Here is a 13,980-nt window from a genome sequence, read left to right as displayed (position 1 = left end):
GCAGAGCGTATGGCTGCAACATGTGTAAAATGCTGCAGGGAGACATACAAGAACGTCATGGAAAGCATGGAAAAGCACGATGCTTCACCTTTCTAAAGACCCCATAATATAAGAGAAAGGTCCAATTGTCACACTGCCTTTCTCTCCTTAATATGAAGGGAAGGAAGCATTACATCTGGATGTAGGGGTTAAATACACCAGAAGGGGTCCCTCAATTATATACAAGGGACTCGCCTTTGACTGTCAATTTTCAGGCCTCTTTTACATGGGCGACAGCGATATTGGCGTGAGAAAATTGCAGCGATATTGAGGCTGTGTTAGGGGGAAGGGGGGCTTGAAATATAAGCCCTACCCTGAAAATAAGCTCTAGCTACATTAAAAAAAAATTACTAGTCACTCGCTTGATCAGCCGGACTCTCCACTGTCAGAGCTTGTTCACACCGGCATATGCGGCTATCAGTCATGTAAATATGCTGTGTATTTACGCGCCCAAAATAATATGCAGGAAGGCCCATTGATATGTTGTTTAAATACACAGTGACTATGCAGATTTCCTGCGTACTCACTGCAAATTTGCGCTGGCCCATTCACTTTAATGGCCTATTGTGGTACATAGTACACACCAAAATAGGACATGATGTTTTGTTTTTTCTTTTACGTGAAAAAATATGCACATGTGAACGAATTGGTTCTACTCACTGCGTAAATATGCTTGTGTGAACAAGCCCTAAGTGTTGTAATTGCAACAATTGATAAATATCTGGCTCAGTTGCCGGTTTGTTCTTCTCCAAGGTCAGAAATGAAATACAAAAAGGAAGGTTTACTTTAATCCTGTAATTACATTGGCATTAAGATATTCAGATTAAAAGTCCAGCCTAAAAGATTGTGAGCGTTAAAAAAACCACAATAAAGTCATGCCGTTATCAGGCATCTACTCACCACAAACTGTTGGTCCCTGGGCGGATGTGCTTGTCACGTTGTAGCTGGAAATACTTAATGTGGTCTGCAAAATAAGTCAAAGTTTTTGCTTCTCTTTTTTTTCTTACTTCGTAGGCCTTTCATGTCCTGATCCTTTGCTGCCACCTGGAGGTCGTTTTACACCTGAAAAGAAGACCTATGTGGTGAAGGATCGCCTTTCACTTTCCTGTGAGAAAGGATATGTAATAGAACAGGTAAGACTGTGTTTATTGATTTAGTACCAGGGGATAGGTTGTCCTACCATATGCACAACAAGCGTGTATTCTTATCATTTTTTATAAAAATGGATGAAGCAGTCTTATTGGTCAATGCTTATACATGTTTACAACCTTTTCCAGGTTGTTACTAGATTCAACCACATTGGTCAAGCATTTAAAACAAGCATTATATTACTATAATACTGTCTCTTATGTATAAGAATATAATAACTGTAATACTGCCCCCTATGTACAAGAACATAAATACTATAATACTGCCTCCTATGTAGAAGAACATAACTACCATAATACTGCCCCTAAGTATAAGAATATAATAACTATAATACTGCCCCCTATGTACAAGAATATAACTATTATAATGCTGTTCCCGATGTACAGGAATATAATTACTATAATACTGCCTCCTGTGTACAAGAATATAACTGCTATAATACTGCTCCCTATGTACAAGAATATAATTACTATAATATTGCCCCTATGTACAAGAATATAACTGCTATAATACTGTCCCGTATGTACAAGAATATAACTACTATAATACTATCACCTATGTACAAGAATATAACTACTATAATACTATCACCTATGTACAAGAATATAACTACTATAATACTGCTCCTATGTACAAGAATATAACTACTATAATAATGTCCCCTATGTTCAAGAATATAACTACTATAATACTGCCCCCTATGTACAAGAATATAACTACTATAATACTGCCCCCTATGTACAAGAATATAACTTCTATAATACTGCCACCTATGTACAAGAATATAACTACTATACTACTGCCCCTATGTACAAGAATATAACTACTATAATACTGCCTCCTATGTATAAGAATATAACTACTACAATACTGCCCCCTTTGTACAAGAATATAACTTCTATAATATTGCTCACTATGTACAAAAATATAACTACTATAATACTGCTATGTACAAGAATATAACTGTTATAATATTGCTCCTATGTACAAGAATATAACTACTATAATACTGTCCCCTATGTACAATATAACTACTATAATACTGCCCCTATGTACAAAAATATAACTACTATAATACTATCCCCTATGTACAAGCATATCACTACTATAATACTGCCCCTATGTACAAGAATATAAGTATTATAATACTGTCCCCTGTGTACAAGAATATACTATAATACTGTCCCCTATGTACAAGCATATCACTACTATAATACTGCCCCTATGTACAAACATATAACTGCTATAATACTGTACCCCTATGTACAAGAATATTACTATTATACTGCTCCATTAAGTAGACTATAACTACTATAATACTGTCCTCTATGTACAAGAATATAACTACTATAATACTGCCCCTTATGTACAGAAATATAACTACTATAATACTGCTCTCTATGTACAAGAATATAACTACTTTAATACTGCCCCTTATGTACAAGAATATAACTACTATAATACTGCCCCCATGTACAAGAATATAACTACTATAATACTGCCCCCTATGTACAAGAATATAACTCATATAATACTGCTCCTATGTAGAACAAAATCCCGACTATAAGGGGCAGTATTATGTGCAAGAATATAACTATTATAATACTATCCCCTATGTACAAGTATGTAACTTCTCTAATGACCTATGGATAAAAATATCACTGCTATAATGCTAGAGTTACAGAAAAATGTATTTTTCAGGACTGGTAACATGACAACAGTAATTAGACAGAATCATAGCGTTGTAAGGGACCTCCAGGGTCATCGGGTCCAACTCCCTGCTCAGTGCAGAATACACTAAATCATCCCAGACAAATATTTGTCCAGCTTCTCTTTGAAGACTACCATTGAAGGAGAACTCACCACCTCCTGTGGTAACCTGTTCCACTCATTGTTCACCCTCACTGTCATAAAGGTTTTTCTAATATCTAATCTGTGTCTCCTCCCTTTTAGTTTCATCCCATTGCTTCTAGTCTTTCCTTGCACAAATGAGAATAGGACTGATCCCTCTGCACTGTGACAGCCCTTCAGATATTTGTAGACCGCTATTAAGTCTCCTGTCAGCCTTCTTTTTTGCAGGCTAAACATTCCCAGATCCTTTAACCGTTCCTCATAGGACATGGTTTGCAGACTGCTCACCATCTTGGTAACTCTTCTCTGAACTTACTCCAGTTTGTCCATGTCTTTCTTGGGGTTCCCAGAACTGGAAACAATATAATTTAATGATGCGTTTGCAGTGACCACTAAAACACTATCCTTGATTACATTTACACGATTATCTGCTGTACATTATGTATACTTCAAAACATAATCCCTCTTTAGGCCTCGTTCACACAAGCGTGCTTTTAGCGCAGTATAGGCTTGCGAAAAGATCGCAGCTGCACTGCACTAAAGATCGCATGAACGAGGGATTCTAGCTATTTTAATTAGCTTTAAAAATTGCCCGTTCACACAATCGGAGGTGTGCTTTATGGAGCTCCCATAGAAGTCTATGGAAAGCACGCACCAAAGATAGATCAGGTCCTATCTTTTCACGCAGCACGGACCTTAGATGCGAGCATTGCAGTCACATATCCTATCTTTGTTAGGCGCGAGTATTCAGTGTGTCTAAAATTCCTTCATCTGAACAGTTCCATAGAAAGCATTGATTCTAACAGAGGCGCTTTCTTTGCGCGCCTCTAATGTGCCGAAACAGCGCTTGTGTGAACGAGGCCTTAGGCCGAGCTCACACGTCAGTATTATCGCTGTATATTATGTGTGAAATTGCGTCAATGAAAGTACATTGCTTTTCATTGTTCCACTCACACTTGTGTATACTTATTGCGTTATGTAACACGTGTAAAAAAGATCACGCTATAATAGCCAGGTCCGCTGATAACAGCTGATCGCTCAATTCAAGAAAGCTTGGAGCGAGGAACGACTCGTGTACGAAAACTGCACGATGTCAGTGCATTTAGACGCAATGAGAATTGCTCAAAAGATGGCTTTGAGCGATTTTCATTCTGTCTAAATGGGCCTTTAACCAGCAGATGGCTAGTTTTTCCTTCCCTCTGCCGGTTTCTGTACATGTAGATTTGCTTTTCCCAAGCGCGCTCCTGGTGACAAAGATGTGATTTGTCCTCTGAGCCCCTGTAGATTCTCATCCCCTCTCTCAGCATGCAGTCTCATGGACACACTGCCTCCTTTTAACACCAGAGTTTGCTGGTTGAGGAGGTTTCTGAACATTTGCAGTGGTCCTGCAGGCAGGGATCGGGATGTACTACTGATTTCTGAAAAAAAAGAGTAAACTATAACAACAGATACACTGAAAGTTCTACAACAACTTCCCTGAAAAACGTATTATCTCATTTCATTAACTTTACTCACTCTACCATGTTCCTTATTGTGCTGCATATGTATATTGTATCATATTATACTCATAAACTCTGATGAAGTGGCGGGCGAGTGAAGTCGCATCTGAGGGATGTCAGCAGTATGATAACATCTCCACAGAGATGAGAATCATGAGTTATATGTTGTAATAACAGGTCAGTATATCCCTGGGCTCGTGCTGACACGCAGAATATCTCAGCCATTATTACTGGGGGGGGGGGCGTTCAAGTAAAATGCTTGCTGCTGCAGTATTTATACCGCAGTGACAGGTTACGCACTTGTAGCTCTATCGTTTGTGTGTTGTGCTGATTCTTCCATTGACTTTAAATAATAATAATTACAAAGGCATAAAGTTTTTCTTCTTGAGGAACAACACTAGTGGGGCAATAAGTGTTAGATTACTACCAGCATGTCTGATGTGTCCTTAGGGTTGGTTCACATGTAACAGAAATGCTGCAAATTTGATACAGAGAAATTCCCAGGGCAAAATTTGCAGCATTTTCACAAAAGAAACGGACAAAATACTATTGGTGTGGATTTTGACTCAAAATCAGCTGCATGTCCTTGGCTGATTGCAGCAGCCACAGCGCACCCCCTTACCTTGTAATACTTCATGCTATTAGCGCACCCTTTCACCAGTGAATTCCACTACGCGTGGATGTGTCTTTAAGGCCTCCTTCAGGCAAGCGACAAAGTCGAGTGATTTTTACGCGTTGCTACAAATCGCATGTATGTAAAGCCCATGCTTTCCTATGGGTTCCTTCACACATGCGATGTTTTGTAGCATGCAACAACCCGACACAAAAATCTCACGGGTCCGGCGATATGCCTGCGACATGCAAGGTTTTGTAGCCCATGTTTGCCTATGGAGTCTTGCTCCCTGTTGCATCACATCACACAAAAACGCGATGCAACTTTGACAGTATGAAATCCTACTGTCAAAGCTATAATCTAAGCACTAGCTGAAGAAACAAAACATACATCACCTTAGAAGCGCGCTCTGCCACTGCTGCAGCTTCTTCCCAAGTCCCAGCACTGATTCTCTTCTTCATCTACTGGCCGGGGATTGAAAAATCCCCAGGTGCTGGAAGCGATGGCTGTGATTGGCTGAGTTCACCTCTAATCTAAGATCTCTCAGGGGTCAGAAGCTCTATATAACAAAGGAGCTCCAAATCTTATGTTAACACTGGTACTTATCATAAAAACATGGATTTATGGCAAAATAGTAGAAAAGTTTAAATTAACATTTTTCTTTCTTTTGTAGAATGAAAAAATATTATCCTCATTCACTGCAGTATGCCAGCGTGATGGGTCGTGGGACAAACCACTTCCGAAATGCGTCAGTACGTTCTGGTTCTACTCATTGGTGTAACTATAGGGGATGCAAAGGATGTGGTTGAACTGGGCCCAGGAAACCCATAAGGCCTCTCTTCTCCGTAAACGGAGCCTAGTACTATGGATAAAGCATTTTAGTTGGGGGCCCTGGTACAGATTTTGCATTGGGGCCCAGAAGCTTCACGTTTTACCTCTGGTTCCACTTACTCTTACTAGTCCAAAAATGTACTTTGATGTTCAGAAGTTCTACAAAACCAAATCCCTGCTATGAATACAAAAATATGATGCATGTTAAGGGTATGCCTAAGATCACATTGGTGGCTCAGGCCACGTCTCTAAGGCTGCCTGCAGACGGCCGGGTCGGATCCGGCTGCGAGACCTGACCCGAGCGCCTGCAGAGAGCAGCGCGGAACTCACCCGCTCCTCCAGCTCCGTCTCTTTCATGTGCCGGCGCATGCGCAGAGCAGAGTTGGCGGCCGGGGAATGATGGCACAGAAATAGAGCATGCCGCGGTTTGTTTTCTGCGTGTGATTTTGCGCACAAACTGTGGCCCTCTGCATAGGATTGCGTATTGTAATGCAATCATATGCAGGCGTGTACAGGCGGAAATTCTGCGAGGAATCCCGCCGCGGAATTTCCGCCCGTCCGCAGGAGGCCTAAGGCCTCATGCCACGGCGCCCCCCAAAACCCTCATACTCACCTCTCGGATCTGCCACACTGTTCCCGTCCCTCAAGGCAGCGCGTATGCATAGTACAGCGCATGATGACGCGGCCAGAAGTGGCAGGGATGTGTTTTCACGTAATACTTCCGCTGTGCTACAGCCGAAGTATAGCGTGACAGACGGCTTCCATTGACTACAATGGAAGCCGGCCTTGTGTATTCCGTGGCAATTAGAACATGCCACGGTCTGTTTCATGCTGCGGAATTCCACAATGGAATTCTGCAGCGTGGACATTGAGCTATTAGGTTCAATAGATCCTAATAGCTCCGGGGTAACGGTGCGGATTTCCACCGCGTAACACGTGGCAAAAATCCAGCCGCGTGCATTAGCCCTAAATAATGATCTTACCCTATACACTGACATAACTCACAGAAAAAGAGGTCAGATACAAGATATATACTACAGGAAATGCTCAATTGCCATTTGACCTGATAGCATGCAGTAATTTTTATTTTGCCCTATACACTGTATTTACAAAGTTGCACTGTTTTTGAGATATCAGCATAATAACCCCCCCTTCCCAGACTTCCATTTATCCTTTCAGTGCCCCTGGAGCTTTCCTTCTGTAGTTTTGTGCTCATCAGTCAAGCATGCATAGAGATTCTTATATTTACAGCTATAAACCATCTTTTTTACTTAGCTTGTAAACTGGGTGAGCATGTGCAGACGCTGCTAAGGTTTACAATTGATCCTCCAAAGCAGGCTAAACGTGTATGCAGGGCTTCCCATGCTCAAACGCTGGCCGAACATGTGCAGTCTGGAGCAAATACCTTGATTCCAGTCTTTCGTCAGCACTTCTCCCCTTCAGCTCCCCAGCAGTGATTACTCTGCCTAAGCTACTAACAGCCCTCCAATATGATCCTGCTTCTAGTTAACCCCCCCCACTCTGCAGAATCATCTGGCAAGATAATATCCCAAGTCCACCACAAGATCATATCCCTGGCGATGATGAGACAATACCTGATGCAGTACTGCTCCATCTTCACCCCACACATTGCTCCACAAGCTTAGGCCTCATGTCCACTAGCAAAATAGAATTGCGGATTCCGCAGCGGATTTTGCCCATAGGGAATCATTGGCCATCCGCGGTCCATTAAGTTGATTTTTGCACCCGCGGATGACATTTTAATAGAATTGCGTTTTTCACGCGCGGGAGAAAAACGCGGCATGCTCCATTTTTACCGCGAATTCCGAGCGGATTGGCCACAATGCTATCACATTGATAGCAATGTGTGCGGATGTCTGCATGCAAACAAAATACCATTTAAAGCAAATCCGTGCGGAATCTAGTAGGTAAATGCTGTAGCTATAATATAAAAGCACAAGTTCGCCAATGCATTTCAGTAACCCATTATTCAATGTTCAGTTGTAGACTGCGGGACACCGGACGGCCTTGAAAATGGAAATTTTACATTTGAAACTAAAAGTGAAGCGACTATATATAATGCACAAGTCCGGTACAAATGTGCAGAGCCATTCTATACAATGCAAGATGATCAAGGTATGGCGGTCTTATTTTTATCATATATGTATGTAAATGTACTATATAAAAAGGGAACCAAAATGTGAGAGATCAGATATAGAGGAGGTCAGTCTACAAAAATGATATAAAATCTAAGCACAGGCAAATTCCTTTAATCTTGCAATTCTGACTCATTACTGTAAAACACAAGCCAGTGTAATTCGCTGAGTGTCGCCTGCGAGGAAGCACGCAGCAAATACGCAATGACAATGCGTACTTGCTGCCAATCGCCATGCACTATGTATGTGCGCATTATATGCACTAAGATAGAACATACTACGATCTTTATTGCGTGAGTATATCACGCAATATGTGTGAGCAGCGACGCAGGAGTCCGTCGCTTATTACGTGTGCAAAACATGCGAGCATCAAATGTAGTCACCACAGGAGCCCTGTTTATCAATGAGAGGAAGTCTGTTGTACAGTATATAGAACTTTCTGTAACATTTTTTTGCTACTTATGATGAATTGGTGATTTCTAAGCAAATAAGAAACCAAGCTAAAATTTTGTATAATTACTTCACAGCGCGGTATCGGTGTGGAGAAGGAGGACACTGGGAAGACATCATTACTGGGAATACAACTCTCCCAACCTGCACACCTGGTATGTGAAGAGCAACCAAGTAACCAGCAGCCACATCTATGATTGGCCTACTGACATTCTGCAATCTAATATTTCTCAATATCTGATAGGTGTATGATCTATGATAGTATATCTATCGATAATATTATAATGTATCTACCAGGCAGGGGGTACAGAGTTTCCTATAGCTGCCTGCCATAACTGAAAGCCGTCTTCTCTAACTCCCCCCATAACGCTTATTTTTCTGGATGAAGGGACATAGGTGGCACCAGAGGTGTCTAGCCAGCTGCTTATCTCATAGGTCCTAGCAATATGTCACCTGGCTGGAGACGTCAAGGTACAATAAGGTTGGTATCATACACAGGATTGATAATGAGAGCCATTGATAAAATATGTCTATGGTCAGATTTAGATCAGCTCAAGTATGTTACGTTATATATAACGTTCACACAAAACCACAGTTGTGTTGCAAGCCAAAAATAGAAGCTATGATGCCAGTGTAACCAAAGCGCCAAACTGGGTACCCCCAAAAAAGCATGCCAGATGCATGTTAGTCGGTCATCTCTTAGTGCTGCTGGCTGGCGGAGAGGAATCACTATGAGGAGGGAATCCAATGCACATGTGACAGCTTTCTCCATTTCATATGGCACTTTAGGGTCGATTTGGTGCCTGTAATACCCACCATGTACTGTATATCCCAAGGGCAGCATACCGCTACCTTAAAGTGTCCCTTACACGTACGATCTCCTGCTCAATCTTAAATCTGTCATGGAGACACAGGCTGAATCAACCATGCAATGCACCAAAACCCTTGCTCACAGGTGCTTCTATTTAGAAAAAGATCAGCACGAGACTTCTAGAGCATCATACGGTTACCTCGACTAATATACCAGTTTAGGTGTTAACTACATCTTTCCATCGCCAAAGTAAAAGTAAGCAGGAGATCAAAAGTACAAACATGTCAATAATAGTGGAGAATTCCTAACCAAAATACACATGGAGGTCACCACATTACACCTGCTGCAGGAACTGTAATAAAGTTGTCTGACACATCTGCATATTCAGTTTTGCCCTGTTCTATTTTGATAAGGGTGCATTCACACGAACGTATATTGGCTCGGTTTTCACGCCGAGCTGATATACGGTGTCCTCATCTGCAGGGGGGCGGGATGGAAGAGCTAGGAGCAGGAGCTGAGCTCCCGCCCCCTCTCTGCCTCCTCTCCGCCCCTCTGCACTATTTGCAATGAAAGGAGGCGGGACGGGGGCGAGACTAAGTTCCGAGAATTAGCCCCGCCCCTGTCCCGCCTCTCCCCATTGCAAATAGTGCAGAGGGGCGGAGAGGGGGTGGAGAGGAGGCAGAGAGGGTGCGGGAGCTCAGTTCCTGCTCCTGGCTCTTCCATCCTCCCCCCTGCAGATGAGGACGACGTATATCGGCTCAGCGTGAAAACCGAACCGATATACGTTCGTGTGAATCCAGCCTAAGGCTATTGGCATTTTCCTCAATAAATTAAATGATGCATCCTAGGACAATCCTTTCCTTTGAGGTTTGTAATATAAAGCTATAATGTACAGCGCTGTACACATTGTGCACTCATGATGCATCTTGTTTTTCTACTTCAGTATGCGGCAAGAAAAAATCACGGCCCTATAAAAGAATAATTGGAGGGCAAACAGCTAAGCTGGGCGATTTTCCATGGCAAGTTTTCCTCCAAACAGACACCAATAAAGGAGGTGGCGCACTTCTTAATGACAAATGGATTATAACTGCTGCTCATGTCATCCACGATAAAAATATGCTACTTGTAAAAATGGGATTTATCAGCCAAGACGATGCCAGTTCTTATAAAGCAGTTCCCAAATCCATTTTTGTTCATCCAGCCTACGAAGAAGAGACCTTCAATAACGATATTGCGCTGATTAAATTGCAAGATAAAGTCCCTATGAGTGACCACATCCTGGGAATCTGTCTTCCAACCAATGCAGAACAGTTCCAGATCAGTCCCACAGGCAATGGTTACAACACTGGGGAAGTGTCTGGATGGGGTAAAACCGAGAGATCCAAAGAGGCAAAAAAGCTGCGTTATGTCCAGGTGGATATAGTTGATCCAGTCAAATGTAATACTGCCTACAAGAAGTTGTTAAAGAATGGAAATAAGGATGTAGTCACTGACAACATGTTCTGTGCTGGTAAAGATGATGGGGGGAAGGATTCTTGTGAAGGGGACAGTGGAGGAGCACTGGTGTTTAGAGACACAAACACCAATAAATGGTTTATTGGGGGGATTGTATCTTGGGGGGGAGAGCAGTGTGGCGATAAAGAACTATATGGTGTTTATACTAAAGTAAGCAACTATCTTGACTGGATTCAAAACACAATCATGACAAACACTGACTAGTAATAAAACAAACAAGATGAATTTAGAGTCATTTTTCCAAAACTAGAAAACCTGCAATTAAATTTACATGACTGTTGTGGATTTTGGTGCAAATACAGCATTAGGCCTCATTCAGACGAGCGTGTGTTGTGTGCACGCATTATTCACGCTTCTAGAAGAACCAATGGGTTCCTATAGAAGCGTTCATATGCGCGGAATTTGAAGCGCAAAACAGCGCACACCTAAAAAAAGATAGGACATAGGTGCGTTTTGCAGGAGTTTCCATTGACTCCTATGGGAGCAGGAGTTAATGGAAACTTCTGCGCAGGGAATAGCTTCCCTGCTGCTTACAGCAGGGCATTTAAAAGGTGCTTCTGGCCAGAAGCACCTTTTAAATGTCCTGCTGTTAACCTCTTAGTCCCCACGGGGAAGAGGGGACTCCCGGACGGTTCCGTTAATCCTCGCGGGGAGTCCCCTCATCACTGAATGCCATTGAATGACAGCTGAGCGCTGCCTCTGATTGGTCACAGCGCTCAGCCAATGAAAGGCAGCGCTTTCTGAAGGCGGGGATTGAAAAATCCCCATACACCAGAATACAGAAGACTAACTTTTTTTTTTCTACAGCTAGGGATGATTTTCGGGGTAGGGCTTATATTTCTAGGCCCCCCACCCCACCTCCTGTTGGGATTGCCTTCCTCCCATTGCTGTTAAAGCAACTGGATGCATTCAAAGCAATGGGATAGCATCGGGGTCATCTACCACAGCTGTGGCAGGGGATTCTTTTGTCCCCTAATCACTGAACGCTGCTGCAGTGAACGGTCAAAGTGTCATGCGCAAACTTTGCCCATTCATGCGTTTACCGCATAAGCGAGGCACACAAAAAAGACCACGCTTAGCTGAATGAGGCCTTGGAGTGAATGATACCTGGGATGAAAGTCTGCAGCGGATAGAGCTTGCTGCACGTTGGTAAATGTGTAGCATGCCTAGAATTAGCTTTAAACCACATTTATGATGTGTTTTAAGCACTTTTTAGTGTGTCTGAAAAATTGTCCTGGCTTAAATGTGCCAACTGGTATTAACTAAGCCACCAAATATGTGGTATAATGTTAGCCTACACAAACTAAAAGCAGGCTCACACGAGCGTATTTGAATTGCGTATTCAACAAGTATGATACGCGGTAATTCGCGGACAAATACAATGACTTAGGCTGTTTCACTCACAATTGGGTGCATGCATTGCGTATTATGTGACAGCGTGCTCTATTTTGCAGCGTATTATGTGTTAGAGCCCATTGTGTATGGGTAGCGTGTATACTGTTTTGTTATATACGGTTTAGGTTGGCGTTGGGTCGTTTTCTTTTTACATACCTAATATTATATATACATTTCTTTTTATTTTCTGTAATTTTTTTTACATTTATTTTTGTAACTATTTTTTAAACATCTATGTCCCTGCATGATGTCATATAAGACCTCTGAGGGTCATTCACATTGTCTTTTTATTTCACACTTTTCCATTGTGACTGGGGCATCCACTGGAGCCCCATTTACAGTGGAACACATTCCTTGTAGTGCCAATAGTTAGTGGCAGAGCTGGTCTGGGTCTGCTAAGACCATGGCATGAAGTTCCATCACGTGATCACCAGGTCAAATACTGTGAAAAAATTTCCACTTTCTCTATACTCTACATAGTGCTCAATGAGCGCTATGTAGCTTGCAAGCGAGAAGGTAGAAACTTTAATCCTGTGCCATATTTTTTTTTTTACGATTAAAACCCAGGATCAAGCACCATAAATTTACAGCGCTTGGTCCTTATTGGGTAAACAATCAGGGATGTGCTTTAAGGGCTACATTTATTTGCCCAATTAGGTAGCTTGATATTGTTGCTCTAACACTTTACATTTCCTTTTGAGGTCTCCCCTTTTTTTGTTACTGTGATAAATCTACCCTATTGCTTGAACCGTAAAGCTGGCTTCACACAAGGGCACTTTTATGACAGTAGTACAGGTGAGTGACCCGGCTTGACTGTGGATATCCTGAACTAAGGTTGGGACATCGAAAACCGATATATCGCTAATGCTTTGGCAATACTTTTCATCGATATTATGTCCGATATATCGGTAACATTGATAGTGTAAGGCAATGTAATATCGATTTTTGTAAAGAAGAAATGTGTCTTGTGACCATATTTTCTTTCTTTAGACTCTTCCCTTTCCTTTGTGTTGGTACAGCATGTAGTTTTGCTCGAGGCACTAATGAACTTGTAAACAAGTTCTAGAAAGTTCTGGAAAGTGTGAGGTGACTCCGTCACCAATAAGGTTTGCTGCAGGCAATACGACTCTCAGAAAAAGTGGGGTCTTAGCCCCCTTCTCCATATGCGTTTGTTCATCATGTTAGACGCAGGCTCTGAACGCTTGGGTCTAACGCAATGGCTGTGGGCAATACTTTTTAAATTAAAGCCATTCCACATGCAGATGGAGGACTGCTCTGAACGCATGAAGGTCGCGTCCAGAAAAGGAGACGCAACATGTCGTGTTCAGCGTCTAATGCGAACGCAGTGCCCATAGAAAAGATAGGAGAATCATCTAACGCAATTACAATTGCGTTCGGAGCACTGCGTTCGTGTTATCAGGCCCTGCATTGTTTACAAGTTGCCATGGAGACCGTTGGTAGCAACTTTAAAAAAATGCATGGCGCACAGCCCCACAAACACACACACAGAGACCATGCTCACATCCCATCAGTCCATCTTCTGACTTCCTTGTAGCTGGCAGGACCTTCTTTCAGTGTGTTTACCTCCCATCATCTTTCTGCACTCCCGGTCAAACTGGTGACACTAGGTCTGCTCGAAGGAGCATTTTGAAGGGAGAGCATGCGAGCAAA

At 42.3% G+C, this 13,980-nt stretch overlaps 1 protein-coding gene across 1 annotated transcript in view; it reads left to right on the top strand.

Annotated features, from left to right (window-relative positions):
- The window catches only part of MASP2 (MBL associated serine protease 2), a 45,585-nt gene extending 34,311 nt beyond the window's left edge, over positions 1–11,274 (top strand). The window contains exons 7-11 of the mRNA XM_066607439.1: positions 1,054–1,172; positions 5,825–5,903; positions 7,984–8,118; positions 8,666–8,743; positions 10,343–11,274. Of these exons, the coding sequence (XP_066463536.1) occupies positions 1,054–1,172; positions 5,825–5,903; positions 7,984–8,118; positions 8,666–8,743; positions 10,343–11,118 (1,187 nt within the window). The 3' untranslated portion in view covers positions 11,119–11,274. The remainder of the gene's footprint in view (positions 1–1,053; positions 1,173–5,824; positions 5,904–7,983; positions 8,119–8,665; positions 8,744–10,342) is intronic.
- Positions 11,275–13,980: the final 2,706 nt, after the last annotated feature.

Source organism: Eleutherodactylus coqui, chromosome 6 (assembly GCF_035609145.1).
Source record: "Eleutherodactylus coqui strain aEleCoq1 chromosome 6, aEleCoq1.hap1, whole genome shotgun sequence".
Taxonomy (NCBI): domain Eukaryota; kingdom Metazoa; phylum Chordata; class Amphibia; order Anura; family Eleutherodactylidae; genus Eleutherodactylus; species Eleutherodactylus coqui.
Note: the sequence above shows the minus strand (reverse complement) of the source record. Positions and strands in the feature narration are given on the sequence as shown.